At 39.5% G+C, this 21,892-nt stretch overlaps 1 protein-coding gene across 2 annotated transcripts; it reads right to left on the bottom strand.

Annotated features, from left to right (window-relative positions):
- Positions 1–344: 344 nt before the first annotated feature.
- On the bottom strand, positions 345–20,038 carry LOC119906556 (polycomb group RING finger protein 5-A-like). 2 transcript variants are annotated; one of them, XM_038723926.1, is made up of 8 exons: positions 19,141–20,038; positions 18,116–18,212; positions 17,473–17,528; positions 15,299–15,358; positions 14,420–14,595; positions 14,037–14,135; positions 12,173–12,262; positions 345–649 (listed from the first exon to the last, which is right to left on the bottom strand). In XM_038723926.1, the coding sequence occupies exons 1-8, from the start codon at positions 19,253–19,255 to the stop codon at positions 602–604; spliced, it is 741 nt and encodes a 246-aa protein (XP_038579854.1). In that variant the 5' UTR covers positions 19,256–20,038; the 3' UTR covers positions 345–601. The 2 variants fall into 2 exon arrangements, with proteins under 2 accessions (XP_038579854.1, XP_038579853.1); XM_038723925.1 differs by having other exon boundaries at positions 14,420–14,598; positions 19,141–20,015.
- Positions 20,039–21,892: the final 1,854 nt, after the last annotated feature.

Genomic DNA, 21,892 nt, shown 5'->3' on the forward strand with positions numbered 1-21,892 from the left:
CGATGCTCAACTTTAAAGTATTGCTGCTCTATGTAAATCACTTTTCTGTTGTTAATGCTCGTATGTACCAAGTGAACATTGAGGCTGTTCTCACCAAAAAAATCACTAAATCCAAATAAAGCATACATGTTTTAGGCTGATCGTTACTTGTGTTAGCCACACCTTCAGATAGTGAGTGAAGTGATGAGATCAAACTGCAATCAGGCAAATAAAAACAGTCATCAACAGTAGAAAATCAACATTTAATCTACAGAGTTAGACAGGCAAAGTGAAGATATGATCATACTTCATTTCTGATCTCAACAGGTTTTTAGGCACAGGGACATACATTTAAAAATATATATTATAGCATATATTATTCTATGTAGCATAAAACCTCTTTACCATAACAACGTATGCACTTCATCATCATGTCGCTGTACAAAAATACATTAAAATCTTTCTCTTTCTCTGCACATTGTGGGCGTGTGTATGTTGATTGTGTTGTGTTTGTCCACGTGCAAATATAGGCGTTTATAATGTGTGTGTGTGTGTGTGTGTGTGTGCATTTATATATACATGTGTAAGTGTGTGTATGTGGTCCTCTTCTTGCAGCCGTAGTTCAGCCAAAGTCGATACGTGGCCGGTACTCAAGAACCATGGGATACGTCTGAGGGAGAGACAGAAAAAAGAGAAACTGTTTCAGAGAGAGAAAATCGATCTTTTGGTCCTCACACTGTAAATAACCATACTTCAGAAGATAAACGCACCGCTGCTGCTGCTGCTGGAACACAGAGGGGTAATTTGATAAACACTAAATCACTAAAGCTGGAAAATCCTGCGTGCAGGTTATCATTTATCGACTTTTAGGAGGGCTTAAAAAGGTGCAAGAGCAGTCACACAAATCATCAGCATGTATTTTCAACCAGTGTTTCAGCAATACAATATGACATGTGTTGAAACACACACACTAGACCAAACTCTAACCCTCAACTGTTTCTCCAGAAGCAACTAATAGGAACTTAAAGAGATTAATAATTGTCCTGAAGTGTGTGTCATGCTGTGAAACTTCAATTTAAAGCATCCCAGTTTGATGCCCGTACCTTTACTGGCCTTACACATTTTGACAAATACATGCAGGTCTCAGTTAGAGGTCTGGTCTGGTTTCTGGATGTATAAAACCTATTGAAGCCCACCGGGTGACCTGCTTGAGTTATAGCAGAGACATTTTAGTGGAGACACGCCACTCAATCACATTCTCAATACAACTCTATGGGGAAAGCCCGTAACGGTAAAGTCCCATTAGAAAGCCAATCGTCGGCTTTTAACAGCGTATTTCTGCCAATCGTGTGGTTCCACTGACGTAAGGGTCTGTTTTACTTCTACTGCGCATGAGTGGAAGTGGTGACAAATGCATAGTAGAAGTAGAACCTGTCGGGTAACACGCTTTTTAAATATCTTTAAAACTCCTTTACTAATTCAATCACCCTGTAAGCAGAACAGTCGTTGGGAGTAACTGAGAGAGTTAAAGCCTTAAAAGAAGAGATGCATACTGAGTTCTCTCCCCTCTTGCTTGTTTCCTCAGTCGTTCAGGCTGAAAGGTTCTCAAATGTATTTCTAAAAAGTGAGGAAACATGGGGGCTTCATTTATCAACTGTCATATTCACTTTTGAGGCTGTGAAAGTGTCTGTGCAGGATAAATCTCCAGTAGTTACAACACACATTGTTTGACTTGTTTGTTGAAGCAGAGAAAAAGACAAACCGGGCGACTCTCATTTCATCTGAGTTCAAACAGCATGTTTCCTGAAGTCAGAGAGTTGTAAACCTGTTTCCATTAAACTGTCCAGGATCCACCTGGCTCTGCTCTACATGGACAGAGGCGCCAGGCGTCTGATGCAGAAGAAATATAAAAATAAATAAGAAGTAATAGAGGCCTGGCTGCTGCTCGCTCTGCTGAATCTCAATTGAAAAGTTAATTTCCAAAAGGCTATAAATCCACTGTTTGGGCTGAAAAACAGAGAGAATCCAGTGGGTCTAAGTGCTACATGTATAACGAACAACTCTTTTTATTAGGCTTAGGGTTGCATCTCATTAAATATGAATCCAGAAGCAAGCTTGCTTATCAAAATGTATTTAGGTTTAGCTTTTAATTTCCAAAAACTTGGTAAAGCTTTTAATAACAAAAAAATGTGTACATCAAAAATGTCTGATGGCATATGTTTATTTAAAAACAGATTTAATGCATCCTTCAATTCAAAAAGCATTGCCTGGGAGCATAATTCACGTATCAATTACGTTTCTCGTCAAAAGTTACCTGGAAAAACACATTAGCATTATGGGAAGAGAAAAAGACCAAAAGTGATGAAAAAGTAGGCTGGAATACAGACTGGCTTTCCCAGAAAGCTTTTCACTCGTTGGCTGATGAATGAGGTTTGTCAGATGATCCCCACGGCGGCTTACTAAATCTGAACCATAAGTATCGTAAACTGATTAATAGCCCGGGCTTTTGTTTGCTAATATCCCTGAATTTATCCTGCCTATATTTGGGCAGGCGTCCATATGGAACAGGCTTTAATTCCTTTTGCACAAAACTGAAATAGACTACTATGAAACAGTTTATTTATTTCAAACTATTTTACTTATTATCCAATAATATCAAATACACGTCATTCATTTGATGTAGCTCCGACAGACGGCTAATACGTTATATTTTGTAGGCAGCAACGTAACTAAAACAACAACACGGTGCAGGATGAGAGAAGTGTGGCAGAGGTTAGCAGACAGAGAGCGATGGACTTCACATGACAGGATTCACAACTTGGATAAATTTTTATGAAAAGCTGTTTTGATTCTTTTGATCGACCTGTCGTTGTTTCCGTTAAATGAACTGAACTATTGAATTGTGGAGAATCTAACCATGTAGCATGTCCATACTGATCATATGTTCAAACGATCTAAGCAGCTTAGAAGCAGCTAAACCGGGCAACCCGGCGGGGTTTAACAGGTTTTCTACATCCATAGAACTTCTATAAAAACCAGACCAGGCGTTTAATGGAGACCTGCGTTTATTTGTCAAAATATGTTCCCACACCAGGTCAGTAAACAGGGTAGGCGGCTATTTGGGACTCGGCTATTAATTGAAGTTTTACGGTAATAGTTTACCTTAAAATAATGAGTAATACACAAACCGCGTCGCTACCTGCCCTGCCAGAATGCTACAAGCTGTATTTCATTGTATTTCAACCATTGAAATACAATGAAATCAAATATCTTTCCAGAGCAGTACAGAGGAAGGAGAAGGGACACATCAATAAATAGCAATCTCTGCAACTTTAATCCTCACTTCTTTGATGTTGATCTATCATGCAACATCCTTATGGTGAATGTTTAGGTTGTATCTTTCTTTTTTTTTTAGAAGTTAACGGTCCCTTCATATAGATGACTTAGCCCAGGGGACCCTGGACCTCTCAGTCCCCTGTGTGGCCTGTGGTCTGTAGGCCCGTTCTGTAATCCATCCACCACTGTGGTTAAATAATAGAAATGTCAATGCTGACTACTAAAACATTTCTGGCTCCTTTGGCTGTAAAGCGCATCTCAAAGAGTCAAAAGATATGAGCTGCCCTTTTCATGAAAAATTCAGAAAGAAAAAAGGCGAGTGTTTGTGTCACAGCAGCTGCAGAGTGAAGAGCGCGTCTCCTGTTTTTGTCTCCTATTTCTGGCAGCTTGAGGCTGCTGGTGCTGCAGAGTACAGCTGCTGTCATCTCCTCCGGCTTCCTGCATTTTGCTGCATCATGTCTCAGAAAAAAAGAACACTGGATCCAACCTAACCAGACTATCACTGCGCCTCTGTGTCTGTCTGCATCACTGACATCTCTTTCACTCAGCGTTTCTGTCTCCAAACACTTTAATTATCCGGCAATATCACATATTCTGTTCAGCTGTCAAGACAGTTTTAAGGGAGTCTGCTCTGGTGTCAGATGACTGAACCGTAGACTCAACGTGCGGCACCAGCAAAACTCCACAAAGGGAAATAAACTGAAAACTAAATAGTCTGTCAAATAATGATTGGTATAGCTAAAAAATTTTTTTACATAGTACGTATCCCGCATGAATATGTGGCAGTTAAGCTCATGAAATAAGATTTAAAAGCTTCCTCCTCTTGGGACCCTGAATATTTCATGGAACTCTTTCTTTTTCTGTCTGACATTTACTGATTGTAAAGGTGTCTTTAGAAAGATTTTTTTAAGAGGCAAAGAGAAGGCGCGGTGAGGATATAAACAGACACATATTCAATCATGAGCCAATGATGAGTAGTTTGTGCAGCCACAGCAGCTCAAAGGGAGAAGGTCAGGGTGGGTTGAAAAAGTTTGTGACTTTAAAAGGAGGCACTAAAGTTCTTTTCCCCTGGCTGGTTTTTGTGGCTAAATGTAAACCTTTAGTGGCATACCAGAAAATGGGAATATGAATCTTCTTTAACTGCGATGTGTGATGGTTTTACCCAGGGGTTCCACAGGGCACGGCTGCACACGGTTTTGTTTCGTCCTCTGCACAGCTACAAATCCCATCGGAAGCGAGTGTTTTGACTGCCCAACGTGTAATTTGTCCTTTTTATGCTTCCGGTTTTGTTCCATCCTGTCTACGGCTTCATACCTGATTGTGATGACTGGTTCAGATTTTGTTGATTTGGTCATTTCTTGTAATTGTTTTCTGTGCTTCTACCATGGTTAAACACGCTACATAGATAAATGATCTCTTTTTTTTGGTTTTGATTGTGTTTTTTGTTGATATACGTTTAGGAGTCCGCACAGGGTGTTTTATTGTGAAAATTTACCAATTTCTCTATGCTGTTTCTGTCTGACTTCCTGCCTGGTTCATCTGTTCTGTGCAGCGTGGTCACGTTCGAAGGCAAGAACAATCTGTTTTACTGTTTTATTTGGAAGAACATTTGTAGAATACATTAGAATCTGGAGGACAATTAAATTTGCAACAATTATGATTTTCCAGTATTTCTGAACTAACCTAATTTCTCTGAAACTACAAGCACTGTTTGGACAACCAACACACAAACCTTTTGCATTAATTGTTTCTCTAACCCAACACTAATTTGGAAAGTTTATTGAAACTATACAAGTAATATATCAGGCCAGTGTAGGAACATTATATGCTTTTAAATACACCTGGGGTTTTCCTCTGCCCTGGTGGGCTGCTCTCTTTCAAATTTTTGAATCTGTGGATCCCCTTTTCTTCAATTACATCTTCCTGATGAAACACTGTGTCAAAGCACCCTTCCCCTTGAGATTTGTTGTTGTTTTTGTTGCTTATTTAAGAAAAATAATTGCTTTATATTAAACTCCACTTCTGGAGAGTGTGGTGTGTTTGAGGCGGTAAAGAGGTTCAGTATTCTCTGGATGGAGCACTTGCAAGCACTTGCTTGACGTTGTATAGGAAAAAGTTTTGGGTTTCAGTCTTGAGTTTTGTTCCATCTTTCAGGCCAAAACTTTCCTGCTTCAGAACAAACGGAGCCAACACCTGAAACTGATTTGCTTCTCAATTACAGGAAGGACGGAACAACTCTGTCACAGCTCAAACTTCGGGGCTGATCTCAGAAATAAATTTGTGCTTAAAAACAACGTGATTATTCTTTTTTAATCTAATCTGAGAGGCAGAGCTGACCTTTGTCTGAACAGAATAAACACAGAGGGACTATGTGGATCGGCTCTGTCTATCCAACACGACTGTCAGCGACCATCTGGCATTTAGACAGTGAGTCTGTTATCTAGACACTTTATGTGCACAGCCAGGTTCAGGTCAGTCTTCTTTATCACCACCTGCCCCTCCCCATCTACTGCTACTGTTAAGACTTTGATGACGAAACACATTGATTTTATGTAATTTTCCCCCACAGATGAACACCGTGGTCATTTATTGTGCAGTCCAAAATATATATTTGTTATCTGCAACCTAAGGATTAAACAGATGCATGGATTTTAAAATCCTTCTTATACGTACTACATTCCCTCTACTGTGTACTTATCCTTGATGACCCCACTGGTCACGTTATCACAGTTACTCTATTAGGTACGCCTGTACAATCTAAAGCAATCCAAAACCACTGTTCTGCATTAAAGTCTAAAAGCTTTTGTGACACCTATTATGTTCATCATAGAGGTGTTAATTAAATTATATATTTTAGCATTTAAAGCGGTCATATTCTGCTTTTTGGCTTTCTTCTTTTCCTTCTCTTCTTTATTGAGTTTATATCTTTTTTGTGCCTGTAACAGGTTTGCAAAGTGAAAAAGCCCAAAGTCCAGTCCAAAGGGAGTTCCCATCCCCCACAGAAAACTCTGCTCTGAACTGCCTGAAAACAGCTCGTTTGCTAGTAGTCCTTAACTAGGAACTGAGCATGTGAAACTCCCAACAAAGATCATTTAGAGACAAAATGTATCACCCCATAGCTAAAACAAAGAGGAGCTGCAGCAACGTGCAGTGTGACAGAAAATATGGTGTGTTTTGAAAATGAAACCATGTAAACCTGCTCTGGTACAAGTGCTGGTGGTCATTTATGTAAATAGTAGGAATTAGGAAAATCACCTCTCAATATAATGTTGTCCAGTCAAAAACACCCTCTGAGTTCATTAATAAATATATAATTGAATTTACAAATTTCCAATGTCAACAAAACTGAACATTGTAAACTTTGTAAAGGTAGAACTGATGACAAAGCTGTTGCATTGAATGTGTAGGCTACATAATAGGCTACAGAGTGTGTATGCCGTCAGTGATGTGTCTGGATGAATGAATCTGGAGGAGGATGTAAAACATGCTGTTCGCTCCAAAAACTACTATTTTAATATGTTTGTAAGTTGTGTATGGTGAGATTTGAATGTCTTCACAACAACTTTACATTAGCAAATACATTTAGTAAGAAACGTAATGACCTGGATTTTGTTTTTGGAATCAACAAAACAAGAAATGTTTATCATTGTATGTATCTGCCAAACATTTACTTTAAACACATTTTATTGTTATCCAACAATATCTGCTCCTGGCTACTGAAGCCTGATTAACATTTACATGTTTCTTTGGGCAAGCCGAAGCACTTGGTTATGGTTATCTTGCCTGGGTTGTATTTGTTTCCCCTAAACATATTTACTTTTGATGGAGACCGGGCTGATTGGTCTTTGTGATGCTATTTAAATTAGTCAAAGATTGACAATATATTGTTTTAATCTAATCTTAGCTTTCTGGAATCTTATTGGGACAAAATGTTGACAGCTAATTTAAACAGAAATCAACCAAACCGTGCAAACATCTTCACTGCTGAACCATATTAATGAACTGCCAGTCAGCAATAACACACCTCAGAGTGTGTTCATTACCCAGTCACAACAAGGAACGCTATTTCCCAGATCCGATTTGAGTCTCATGTTTCTCTAAATCACTCTGATGGCAATCAGCAGGCAGTTTCCTGTTCTGACTAAATGACATGCAGACAGCCAAGTGGTAACAAATTTATTTTTCCTTTTCCTGACCGGCCTCTGGGTGTCTCGGCGGCAGAGGGGGAAAATGAAGCCATGCTGTGGCGTTGTCAGAAGGATGAGACTGATGAATGGCTCCTATCGTCTTTCTCTGCCTCTTCTGTCTCCATTCCCGACCCTCATGCTTTGTATCTGTCTCTCACACCCTCTCCGTCACTCCTCTCCTTACCTTGTCCTTAACCAGACAGGCTTCAAAAATAATTTCTTGGTGCTTATCCTTCTGACTCACCAGGCAGGACATAAATAATTCTGACGGAATGACTTCTGCCTGTTGTTTTGGAAGATGAGAGTGGTAGGCAGAGCAGAGGAGGAGGAGACACTGAAACACTGAACAGAAGATTTTGCTCATAGTGGAGCTGGGGTAATAAAACTACATTTAATACTTGAGCAAGCCGTCTCCAAATGCAATCAAAATCAGAGCATTCACCTGTAGTGAATGTGAATTTCTCGCCCTAATGGAGTCTGTTCAGCCGAGTCACCGTGTTTCCAAATCTAAACACACTCACAAAGAGAAGAAGAAGTCATCATGATCCTAGTAATCACTGATTTGGTGATTTGCAGGTAAATAGACTTCTGGGTTTAAAGTGGGCATAAAAAGGCTGAGAAGTGATTTGTTACAGGTCTTGGTTACACTCTAATTATGTTTTCAACAGCATTGTGGCGGTTTTCAACCAGTTCTCATCCCAGTCACATTTGGACGCTTGGTAAAGACCCCTTGGCGTCACATTTTAGCGCTTTAGTGTTGTTTTTGTTTGTGTAGGGCTAAACAGTAATTTTAGCAAGAATAAATATGCAACAATTTCAAAATAAAACTAGTCTTTAACATTGTGAAACGTCACAATTTGGTTCGGTTTAGGCACCAAAACTACCTGGTTAAGGTTAGGAAAAGATCATGGTTTGGGTTAAAAGAACTACGTTACTTACGTAACTTAAATTATGTAAGTTAAGTGACGCTGCTTACGTAACATCAACACGTTCTCACTCCCTACTCGTACTGACGCTTGGTCACGGCCCTTTGGCGTCGCTTTTTAACACCAAGGGAACCCCTTTAGCGTCCGTTTTAAACGTTTATGGCTCCGCGGTTAAGTTAGCAACGCTTAGCAACAACAAATATGCAATGTCTGGTTAGACTTTCAAAATAAAACGCAAGCGTTTCTAAACATTAGTTTAGTACTTTTGTTTGGTTTAGGCTCAAAAAGTACTTCTTTAGGTTTAGGCAACAAAACTACTTGGTTAAGGTTAGGAAAAGATCATGGTTTGGATTAAAATAACTACGTACGTCAGGTCACACGGAAGTTAACTAACATCACTTGCGTGACCTATTTACTAAATTTACTCACGTAACTTAAATACAAATACTTAATGTTGACTTTCTGTTTCACACGCAACACCAACCCCGGTCTCCTGGTTCACAGCTGGGGTTCTGGCCCTCCATCCAACCCATCTACCTCCTTACTCAGTCTTTTCTGTTAAAAATCATACACCTGCTTTTACAATCAAAAACTGACGCTACAGGCCCCCCCCCCACTGCGTTGAACTATGATGCTATAGGGATCCCAAGTGCGTTACAGACTGACGCAGATGGGTCTTGACCATGCGTCCATATGTGACGGGTCAGGGAATGAGAACGGGTTAGTAACATCACTAAAAATAACCAATGTTGACTTTTTGTTTCACAAGGGAACACCGGTGGAAGCCTGGTTTCTGACCCACCCATCGACTCCAACCACCTCTTTACTCTGACTTTTCTGTTATTCATTTATAGAACTTTTAGCGTTAAGCGATGATGCTAAATGTGTTTGTACCAGACACCAAAGGACGTGACAATACGTAGCCATTTGACCCCCTGGGAATGAGCAGGGCCTGCTATATTACAATGTGAAGCAAGTCCTAACTACACATTAAAATGTAGTAATTGAAATGCTGCTGTTGTTATAAGGAACCTAGACGTCTTAAAGTAACCTGATGACTAGATATTTTTTGACAGTGCTTACAGGGAGGACGTTAGCGTGTTCACCAAAGGACGGACTGGGATAATAATTCAGGAATCTAACTTCAGTCCAGGCTAATCTCCACATTCACTTCATTCACAAGAGAACATGTACATTGTGAGTGTTTGGTGGAAATATGTTTATGCTGGTAACATATATTTTACTTTTAGTTTAAAAAAACACAAATAATTAAAACAGCTAAGCTTCTGCAGTTTCAAGAGTTAGTCAAGTGCACTTAATTGAGGCAACAGGAATAAATATTTATAGGCCTGGGCGAAAAATCGATTGAATGAATTAATTCGAATTTTTTGTTGCGGGCGATTTAAAAAATAAGTAAATCGAGTTTTTGTGTAATAGCACATTTTTGGCTCCCCGGGGTTTCCGTAGTGTTCGTTTCCCATAGCGACAACATCATACACTAAACAGCAACAGCAAGCGACAAAATGGCTACCGGTGAGAGCGGGAAGTTTGTTCCCAAGAAAGGAATAAAGTCATCTGTTGTTTGGAACTGGTATGGGTTTGCTGCGACAGATGTGGAACAACAGACACCACGCTGCAACATTTGCCTAAAGCCTATCGCAGTGAAAGGCAGCAGCACCACAAACCTATTCCAACACCTGAAACAGAGACATCCAGCCGAATATGAAAAATGCCAGTCTCTCCGCGATGAACAAAGCCGCACTGACCAACAAACCTTATTGCTTTCCTTAAGTAGGGGGGGAAATCGGAAAAAATCGTAAATTGAATTAAAGTAAATAAAATCGGAGATTTTATTTTTAGGCCATATCGCCCAGCCCTAAATATTTATATACAGTATATCATTTTTGGACACTTTTGGAGTGTTTGTTCTGCTCCTGCATTTCTTGTGACTAACTGAAGATACTTCCACCTGACAGAAACGAATAAACAGGTCTTTATTTTCCAGATTATTTCCATGCATAAGCATCTCCTGCTTTTCTACAGAGCATGATTACTTATATAATAATAAATTCTATTCCTATAATGAATTGAATCCTATATTGAACAGTTAATAGGCACGTGGATTCCATAATCATGCCCATCTTACACTGTACCATGACATGTTAATTGCACTATTTTGCACATCTGCACATTTCTCCATGCACAATTTCCACATGTATATAATTCATCAGTTGCACAACTGTTAATTCGTCTGCCTGCACAACGACGAAGTGTACATATTGGTTCATATTTTTTCTAGGTCTGATGTTTACACTTTTTATATTTGAAGCTTATTTTATATCTCTAAGATATCTAGTCCTGATTTCTTCAAAGCTGCAGTCGCAAACAATTAAACATACAATGCAAAATGTCCTCCCACCAAATCCACAAGTTCCCTGTCAAACCACCGTCTTCTCAAAGAGCAGCTGCAACAACGTCTAACAGCGGGATGAGAGGTTAGTACACCACTGCCTCCCCCTCAAAAGTTTGCCCATTTGTCATCATGGCATCAAACATATTGAGTCTGAATCTCCACGTGGAGTCAGGACATGATCACTCACGTTTTCTACTATAGCTGTTGTTGTCGGCGAAGGAGGGATGGGCAGCTCTTTCATTGCTGCTGGTTGTTTCTCAGACAGTGTGTTTGCAAAGCTTCTTAAGCTGGGCTGAAGATATTGAGCTCAACTGTGTGAGAGCATGTCCCAGGAGGCGTGTGCATGAGCAGTAACTGACACTGCATTAGAGACTCTGATTGGTTGTTTTGACCAGGGAGCGGTGGATTCTAGCAAATGGCATCAGGAGCAAGTTTAATTTTTTTCACAGATTATCTGTCTTGTGTACTTTCAGGATATTGTGACAGCAAACACGACAAAAGGTTATTTTTCTAAAAGTCCCCTACTGAACCTTAAATGAGAGTTTGAGGTTTCTGTCTTTGTTTTAGGATTAAGGGTGTGTCCATGTTTTGTTGTTAGACAAAAGGACAAAAGCATTTCCTTTGTTGATTCTTACTACTTTGCATCTGTTCAGTTTGCAATGCGACCTTCTCATTTTACACAGTACACAGTGGTGTGGATATATACAGTATGTAATTAGTTGTAGTGTAGCTAAAAGAAGATTTTAAAGATTGAAATAAATCAAACAAATGCAGTGTATGTGTGGTGTTAGAGGTACAATTAAATTAATAAAAGAAGTAAAACTTTCTGTCAAGCATCTTGAAAGCAACACAGCCATCTTTAAAATGTGACTTGTTCTAAAAAGTTCAGCATTTTCTACTAACAACAACCCAAACAAAAATGTAACCTTTCACACAGCTTGAAGTCAGAATCCTCCCTTTCCTCAGAATCTGAGTCAAAAGATTCTTGGAATAAAATCTTTTTTCCTGCAAAAACTATTTACCACTGAATAGACAAGTCATTCAACCAGAACTAGTTTTCACACATGCATTCACATGTGCATAAAATAAACCCCAATCTTTACTTGAGCCAAATTCTGAACCTTTTCTCAAAGTCTTAACTATAAAATAAAAGTTCAACCTTGTCACACACACACACACACACACACACACACACACACACACACACACACACACACACACACACACACACACACACACACATACACACACACCCTTTCCGGCACCAATGCATCTACACATGAGCATGCAAACATGCACACATAAACAGGAAGTGAGGGTGACAGGCTTACATTCTCTCCATGCAGCCTCCATCGGGTCATGTAGATGAACTCCAGGGTGTGATCTCTGCCCATGATCTCTCCGTTACACAGCACATCCAGCTGAACGCGGCAGAGAAATGACATTAAGTTACATTTAAATATTTGCACAATGCGAAATTAAAGAGTTCAATATAATAAACGGTTCAGAAGGAGAATGTGGTGCAAAAACCTGTTATTGTGCGATTAGATGCAGGAAATGACAGGGGAAATGAAAATAAAAAGGATATCAGTCCTGATGCACAAAATGAAAGGGAAGGGGAAGTTCACTGTGGTAATGAGTGGGAGGCTGCACTGAATGTGTGAGTGTGTGAAAGACTGAGCTAAAACTGGTGTAACGCACTCACGCAGCCTTTAGCAAACATGAAAAAAGCCAACACTTTTAAATCGTCTGATGAAGCTGACTGCTGATATTGGTAATTGGGATGGGATATTAATGAGCATCTGGCTTCATAAACACTGAATGGTTTGAGAGTCACAGTTCAGAAGTCAGAGTTTGACTTGACTTTCGCTCACACTGCCTCTTTTTGTATTTTTCATGCATTATATTGCATGGTCTATTTTCTTAAAGCTGCAATCTGTTTTTTTTCCCTCCTTTTTTTAATGTCATCCTTTAATTGACACATTTACCGTGATTGGATTTGCTATCTCGTCACTCTGTGCGGCAGCTTGATTACTTTGGCTGTAGCTTTTCAAACCAATGCACTGGCTAATAACCAAACATTTGACAGCAGTCACACAAATGTTCCTTATCTTGCATTAAACTCATTTTGTGTTAGCCATGTGGCTACATTAGCAGCATGAGTTCCACTAAACTATATTCGGAAAAACAACAAAAATAAATTAAAGTCTTTATCATGAACTTTACAAATATGTTTAGGTGGATCAAGTATCCCTTTTCTTACTTTAAAAGTATTATTTCCAAGCTTTTGAGGAAAGCTGCTATTTGATCCAGCAATTGACCCCCCGCTAAGCCAAGCCCCCCTTAGTTACTGTTGCTAGGTCCGACCTGTCGAACCTTTATCACAGCGCTGCCGCTGTCTATAACTGCGCTCCCTGGAGATATAAGCCATCTCAGAAAGGTTTGCATTATACATTTGAACGTTGTATTCAGGCTGTCAAACTGACGTGAAAAAATAAAGACAGAAGCTAAAGTCTACTGATCACAGAGAAAGAAAGAAAAGAAAAACAAAACACTGATGTTGACGATTCAGACAAAGGGACAACGATATTAAGGATTAACACTGTTCCTGTAAAGCTGGGTAGGTCTCTATTCACAATTACAAACATTAAAAAGCAAAATCTATATAACGTTACATTCAGTAGTTTAGTTAAATTAGTTAACATAACTAACATTACATTATCCACAGCCTATATTTTTCTGGATTTATTTTAGGTTTTGGAAAGGGAATAAATCGTACTTGTCCTTTCAACCTCTCTGGGCAGCAAATGTAGCTATTACAGGTGCCCCAAGAACAGCGTTTGACCATGTCTTGGAAAATTCAGCAAAGAAAGCCAGAGAACGACTCCTTTTCCATTAGAGCCAATGGAGCGCAGCCATGAAAGTGCCGGACCTCAGTTACAGCGAGTCCTATACTGCGCTGTGATTGGCCAGCTGCGTATTCGGGCTTAGCGAAGGGTCAATTGCTGATCAATATACCATCAATAAACATGTACATCCGTAAAGGTGTGTATGAATTCATCTGAGACTAGCAAGTAAGAAAATGGAAATATTGTGCTATCCCTTTAACCTTTTGAGGAAAACTCACTTCTTGAGAGTCTAAGAAAAATTTACATTTTCCTTTGAAAACACTGGAGGGTTTAATCTGTTCCTTACCTCATACGAGCTAGGCAGCTTTAGTTTAAGACTGAGAAACTTCTTAATTGTTCCCACGGTGACTCTACTGGAGCAGCGGATGAACCTCTTCATCAAATCCTAATTGGATGAAAGACAAATTCTATTACGCCACGATTTAATGAGAGAGGCAGCTAAAAGATTATGTAAATTTTTCCAGGAAAAGACCCCAAAACACATTGAAACCATTATAAAAGATTAGACCACCGAGAAGCCTGGAAACATCTACAAACCCAGCAGTGGTCCAAAAATATAGTTTGTCTTTTAAAACTATAGGACGTCCCTGTTTCTAAGGTTTATGGATGAAGAAAGTACTTGAAACTCCTCTTGATGAAAAAGTTAAATTATTATTAAAACACACACACCGTGACAGTGCTCTCCCCTGACTGTCCCGTGTTGCGTAGGCAGTCCAGGCAGATGGCTATCTGAGGGTCACTCCTGTGGTAGTCGTCATTGCCGCCATCATCACCATCATCACCACCGGCATCACCATCGTCGCCTCCAACATCAGGCAGCCCGAACCTCTGACACCTCAAGTTTTCTGCTGTGGTTTCAAACAAACATTCACACACACACACACACACACACACACACACACACACCGAGTGACCTGGGGCTTTACAATTAGTATAGACAGGAAGGTGTCAACTATTTCGATAATCAAATAATTGGATTAAGTAAAAAAAAAAAATTAAAGTCCAAATTCTCTGATTACAGCTTATTAAATGTGAATATTTAATGGTTTCTTCCCTCCTCTATGACAGTAAACTAAGTAACTTTTGGGTTGTGGACAAGACAAGACATTTGAGGATGTCATCTTGTGCTTTGGGAAACACGAATGATAAATGAATGAAATGAAAGAAGGAAATTCCCCTGAAACCAGCTTAAAATATGATGATTATTCACAAGCTGGTGACTCAAACCTTTATCAAAAACTCCCCTTATCTACTGATTTTACTTTTGCCACCTCTGATAACGACAGGAAGAAGACAGGAACACAAGACATCACAACCCAAAAACCAATTATTAAAGGTTCAATTTTCCCAATCCTCCACAAAACTGATGTGTAAATCTTTTATTAGTACGTTTCTAACATGGTTGATTTACACACACAATCTGTGTCACTTCAAATTGCAGGGTTTCTCATGGTAGTGACAACCAGAACTGTACATATTTCAAATGCAGATAAAATAATCGCATGAATCGCTCCGTCATATTCATGCTCTCAATGACAAACAGCTTACCTTGGCCGTTTTCTTTGGGCTGGTTCTTCTTCCAGAATTCAAGTTCCTGCTGTTCCTCTTCTGGTTCACATGAACAACAGATAAATAAAAGAAAGTGTTAACAAGCAGCACAGAAACGCAGAGAAGCATTCAGACAGATTTTTATTAAGAACAAAGTCTGATATGAAATCCTGTGCTGACAGAGACCTCAGGTTTTAAAACGGTATTTGTTACATTACATCTGTGTTTGAAGAACTCAGTTTCTCTTTTTCATGGAAGAATCTCGGTTGGTTTATGCAGAATTGATGCAAAAAAGCTCCTTTGAACTTATGAAGAAAGACACACATGATCAAGACTAGACCGAAACTTATCAGTGGGCTACAGTAAGATTTCTATCCAGGTAGAAGGCTTGCCATAACTGACGTACAGGCTGGGAATGCTTTGTCTAATACGAGCCACCTGGACTAACGATAAATAAAACGCTGTCTAGGAGCATAACAATAAGCATATGGCTAATATCTGGTTACCAAGTCTGGAACATAGTGTAATCTAGAAAAGCATTTTTTTTTATTCTATCTCTTGAAAAAACTCTGCATTTGAGGCTTTCTACGTTGTTTCTACGAGACTTACGATAAGTGAACAGACATATACTGCTGCTGCTGCTGAAGTATGTTTTATGTGTCTAAGTCAAAAAGAAAAATTTTAGTAATGCCAAATGAGGTAGCCACAAATTAGCTTGATTTAATTTAGAGTGCAAAGGAATTCTCTGCATGGACGAGACACGTGTCTGGTCAAGAAAAATGAAATACTCTCTACTTTTCAAAAACCACAAAACAGAATTCATATGAGGCTGATTTTTATACTTCTTGGCCGAGCGACACGAGCCCCACTAAAATATATGATGTTTGCTCCATCTCTCAGCTGCCAGAGCGCTCTGTCAGCGGAGGTGAAGTTATAGAGTCATAAAATGAAAGTACCATCACAGCTTTAGTTAGACATGTTGACGTGGCTTCTAGTTGGCCCCGCTGCAGAGAGATTGTTGAACGTCTTCATCTTGTTTTAAAACCCTTCAGCTTCTACCTCTCTACAATTGTGACACTTGGAAATAAATACTTTACTATCTCAGCAGGAACTCCCTTCCATCTTAGCTTGGAGGGATTTTGTTTTGCTCAAGAGCACTTCAGCAGGGTGATGCGTTCCAGCCGTGCAGGTTTGAATCCCGGTCTGCCATTCTGAGCCGTTAGATCTGATTAATTACGAGCTTCTTGTGAATGTGAAGCAGGCTGCTGCTTAGTATACTGTAGTGGGATAAAACGTGGGTCCTGCCTTTAATGGATGTTGCAAGGTCTCTATAAATCTGTGGAAATATTACTATAGGATAACTATCATGGGGATACTGTTAGACAAAAAAAAAACACATGAAAAATGTGTTTGGATAATTTAAATGTGCACGAGATATGTAGAACTTCAATTAATAGCCCAAGTTTTTATTTTGAACTCACCCTGCCTTTATTTGGGACCTTTAATTCCTTCACCACACACGTGAATCTGAATGAATTACACTTTGTGCTCATTGTTTCCATAAAATGAACTAAATGTTTGAGTTGCAGAGAACGATGTGTAGCATGTCCACATTGACAAATGTTTAAACATTTATATTGGTCCGCATTATCTAAGCAGTTCAAGCAGGTGACCCAGTGGGCTTTAAGGGGTTTTACACATCCAGAGAACTTATATAAAAACTAGACCAGGCTTCTAATTGAGATCTGCGTTTATTTGTCAGAACCTGTAGCCACGCCAGCGTTAAAAGAAACGGCATCTAAATGTTTTACTTGCTTTTGTTATGTGTGTGCATGATGGCTGCCTCACAAATTCTGCATCCATTTGAAACGTTGGTCGTGCATGTCCTCAGAAATTAACACTACTGGTCCGCAAGATATAATGTGCACATGAACAGGAGAGACACTGCAGGGGCAGTATGGGGTTGTGACCAGGTCAGGTGTCTTAATCTTATAGGAATGCTCTGATTAAATGTGACTATTTTCTTTCTTTGCCTATATGTAATTTAGTGTTCCTCCACTGGTTAAACTGCTCCTTTATTAAATTATTTTTCCTACCTCCCATGAATAGTCACTTAATTAAACACGGACTGCAAACTGAGGAGACAGACTGGTGAAACCATCTGGCTGACTCACTTTCTCTCAGTCCGGGCACCAGCTTGAAAATGATCTCCTCCAGCGTGTTGTCCAATCTGAGAATATGGAGAGAGAAGAGTGTGAGAGGAGGTGGAAGGAGAGAAGGATGACGAGGAAGTGAAAGTTGCAGTGGGTAATGAAGGAGGATCAGATGGGCGGGAAGCACAGAAAAGAAGTCATGTGGGAATAAAAGATTCGAGAGAAAGGGAGAATATGAAAAAATGGAGGAACACAGGATGAGTAGTTGAATGTTGGGGGGTGTTGTAAAAGAAAAAGAAGATAACAAATATAATGAGAACGAAGAATAGGATGTGGTAAATAAGAGAGGTGAGAAGGAGATGCAAATGATAAGGAGACAGAGATATGTTAAGAAGAGAACGAGGAGATTATCAAATAACAGAAAGAAAAGAACAATAACAGGTGGATCAATCCAACGGAAGTGAACAGAATTTGTGGTACTCAAAGCACTGAAAAAATTTCATCTTTTAATGTTAGCAACATGATCTCATTTAAGATGAAGAGAGAGTCACAGAGCCATAAAGAAGACAGATGAAGAGAGCTTAAGGGTGACAAACTACCGCTGAGAAAGAAAGAAGCTCAGTCAAATAAAAGAGAGGACGAAGTGAGAGACGAGAAATCTTACCTGAGCATCTCCAGTGGGTTGGTCTCATGGACCTGAATGCCACATTTAGGACAGTCATTACTCTCCTCAAAGTGCTGCACAATACAGCTCTTACAGACTGCAGAAGAAACAACATCACCATATTTAATTTCGGTTAAATCATTGACTGTATAAAAGAAGTGGACGTGGCCACTGTGACGTCCCCTGTTGGCATTTTGGTCGTCGCCATCTTGGTTTTTTAGAGCCTGAGATTGACCATATTTGGAAGAGAGGGTGGAGCAGGGGAGGATACGCATTACTACGCCTCTTCCCTGACTGACAGGTCGCTAGTAGTTACTTGTCAGTGACCTTGTAGCCCCGCCCTAAATCCTCCCCTGCTTCCTGGTCTCTGTTCCTCTAAATGGGACCATAATTTACTAAATGAACATCATGCTGTGTTGAAGAAGACTTGAAACTAGCGACTGAGACCATAAACTCATCAGGAAAGTGTTTACTGAGGGAATAAATCAGCTGAGAAGAAGACTTATTTTCGTATTGACGTTTATATAATGTGGAAATGCCCCCAGAGGCTACGTCTACTTCTTAGTCAGTGTGTTTAATTAGCATCCCCAATGGCAGCTCTTCCCTAAAAACAGTTTGACATCATCTTGTTTAAGTACTCCAAAGAAATAAAAGAAAGAGACCTGCCTTGAGCAGTAGTTAGCTTGCAGATAGCTTGCTCACTCACAATCTTGTCAACTCACTTGCTGGTAGCTTGCCAGGTCACAAGTTAATTATCTAAATTGCTAGTGAATTAGCTGGCTAGCTTAGTCTTTATAGTGCTCACTATGTTGATATGAGCTTTGATTAGCTCCCTATCTAAACAGCTAATTGACAAGAGTGGATGATTATGTGTTCACACAATGCACTGCGGTACACTCTGGGGTTTCTGGGAAAACCAGATGTCGTCAAACTGTCTTCATGAACTTATGCCATTTATTTTCATTTGTCATCTTAAATAACAAAGAAATCTGCATGTGTGTTTCTGTGCATGTTGTTTCACTCACAGGTGTGCAGGCACTCGGTGACCGTGGTTGGTTTAATCAGGTAACCTCGACACAGGAAACAGGTGATGAAATGGTTAAAATCTCTCACCAAATGCTTCCTTCCTGTAGCAGCCATGTTTGGAGGGTTTTTTTTAATGAGTAGTCCGAGTTACAGTTTGAAGCTGAAGGGAAACCTTCTAGCTTTAGAAGAGTCACGCATCCATTCACAACAACGAGGAATGGAAAAGATCTCAGTTAGAGGCTTAATAAGAGTTTTTGTGAAAGAGGGTGTAAAGGTTTGGGATCTTCACACTGGCTATATTAATCCAGGATAGTGAATCCAAGTATCAACAACTGATGAGAGAGATATGAGATCCTACTGTGTAAAATCCTGCTCCATCCTTGAGTCAAATTCTATTTTGTCGTCAGTTTTTCTTCGGGGACATCTCCCACTCAGATCTTATTCCATCTTCAATGAACCATGTTGCTTGCATAAAAAAAAACCTTTCCAGTCTGTGCAATCCTGTTTCAAAAAAACACGTTTGTTAAATTCCCAGAATTCCTGGAGAGTGAGATCCCTCCCTGTCTCAGCGAAGTGCCATTTTTAATCCATGATGGGTCAAAGGTCAGCTGCCAAGAGTGAGGCCAAAGACAGAGTAGTCTGCCTCGTCCAGTCTGTTCATTGGTCATTATGGTGCTGCTGCTGTTGACGTCTTCATTCTTCTAGTGGCACACGGTGACACAGGATTGTCTGATGACCTTTTAACCTCAAACTGAAGTTACCTAAAGAGAATAAAAACAGAGAAAGAAAATCAGGCTTGGACAGGATTGTGCAGAGCAAATATCAAAAAGCAAAAAAGCAATGGAAAGATATCAAAAGGTATTCACATACATATACACAACCTTGTACATACTGACATAAATATTTTTTAAAACTGCAGAAAAGCTGATGTTCGTAAGAAACAAACACTGAAGTCTTGTGGCCTGGGTCTATATTACGCCTCAGCCAACTCTGTTCTGGTGTCAAATGTCAAAAATGATAAAAAGCATGTTTTTCTTATGTCTTTTGCTAAAACGTTTAGTTAAGCGCTGGAAATGAAGATGTACCTGAGACTACTGATGATTTGTTGTTTGTTTGCCTTTCATGAATCGGATCATTTAAAAGCAGAACTGGAATGTGAGAATGACGAAGCTATAGCTCAGACAGCAGGAACTCAAGAAACTGTCTACGTAGCAGTGCCAAGAGAAGTTTGGACCTCACATAGAGGTAGTTGAGGAACTTCCTCAAAAAAAAACGGAGATGAATCTGTCCAGCTTGACCGTAAACCAGAGGAGGGTTGGTAGGTGTCAGTCTATCAGAAGTTACAGTAGGTTTTGTGTAAGATAGTGGAGTTCAAACATGAAATATAACAGGAAATATTAATAAACTTTTTTTTTAAATCTATAAATTATTGTAAAAATGTAAAAACTTACAAAAATATTGTTGTTTTTTTGCTATTGTTAATGAAACATTTACAAGTAATATAATTTTACTATATGGCTAAATCTGCATTTTATCGATAAAGTCATATAACATCCTTAAGGTATTACACCCATGAATTTGTGCATTAAATACTGTTCTAGGTTTGTACCAGTAGTAGTAACTATTTACTCATCTGTTGTAATCCAAAATCCATTCAAATATGACAACATGCTATGATTCTGACTTATGCTTCTTTTAACACAACAACTGGTTGATATATCAGATTTAAAATGTCTGAAATTCAATATTATGTGTTCTACATTCCTTATTTGGAGGTTAACATGAACTCAATTGCCACATTTACTTTGTAACTACTGTTACTAACTAACTATTATCAACAAGTTCTCCAACCATTACGACGAAACCGATTATAAAACAATAATAATGATGTCCTTATCAACAGGATTTGTTTTCTTTAACACGTTCTTCTTTAAAATATGACCCATCACCTGTCTGGTAAAGGTGTGGTTACGTTTTTAGTCAACTAAAACTACTTTGTTAAGGCCGGAGAAAGATCACTGTCATGATTAAATAAAATGACATGTGATGCAAACGAACCCATTCTTACTCCAAGTCGTCACATATGGGCGCGTGGTTAAGACCCCTCGGCGTCAGTTTGAAACGCACTGGGAAGCCCCTTAGCCTCATAGTTTAACACACTGGGGGAGGCCCTGTAGCGTCATTTATGAACCCTAAAAGCAGGTGTAGAATACAAATAACAGAAAAGTCACAGTAAGGAGGTGGTTGGGGTGAACAGATGGGCCAGAAAACTTGATGTTTTCCTAACCTAACCAAGCAGTTTTGGTGCCTAAACCTGACCAAATTGCAACATTAACCAATAGTTTTATTTTGAAAGTCTAACCAGACTTTTAACTATAGACTGTGTCAAAGAATGGACGTAGCCACTGCGACATCACCCGTTGGTTTGAGGCTACTGTTTTGAAGCCTTGAGTTTGGCCGCCGCCATTGTGATTTTTTTCAATCAGGCACCAGACATGACCATATTTGGACAGACAGTGGTGCTAGCAGTGCAGCTAGTGCATAACTGTGAATTTACCCGGGACGCGCTAATGTAGGCTAGCGACAAACAGGCTTAAAACAAAACACACTTATCGGAAAAATTGAACAGCTGACCCTAATAAGCTGTACATAAACCAGTGCTGGTTAATGTACACAGAGCAGCGGATACAAGTCGCTCTAGCTTGATTTACAGGTCGCCATGGTATCGAGTTGTCAATCACAAGGTAGCCC

The sequence above is a fragment of the Micropterus salmoides genome, unplaced genomic scaffold, assembly GCF_014851395.1.
Source record: "Micropterus salmoides isolate LMB-PRFRI ecotype aquatic unplaced genomic scaffold, ASM1485139v1 Ms_hic_scaffold_1678, whole genome shotgun sequence".
NCBI classification, from domain to species: Eukaryota; Metazoa; Chordata; class Actinopteri; order Centrarchiformes; family Centrarchidae; genus Micropterus; species Micropterus salmoides.

Excerpts from the sequence above, each read along its gene's own strand:
- LOC119906556 (XM_038723925.1), bottom strand. The coding sequence starts at position 19,255 with ATGGCTGCTACAGGAAGGAAGCATTTGGTGAGAGATTTTAACCATTTC. Across the intron at positions 14,136-14,419 it reads CAGGGGAGAGCACTGTCACG|GATTTGATGAAGAGGTTCAT; the intron begins GTGTGTGTGTTT and ends TCATCCAATTAG. Across the intron at positions 650-12,172 it reads GGAGGCTGCATGGAGAGAAT|ACGTATCCCATGGTTCTTGA; the intron begins GTAAGCCTGTCA and ends TCTCTCCCTCAG.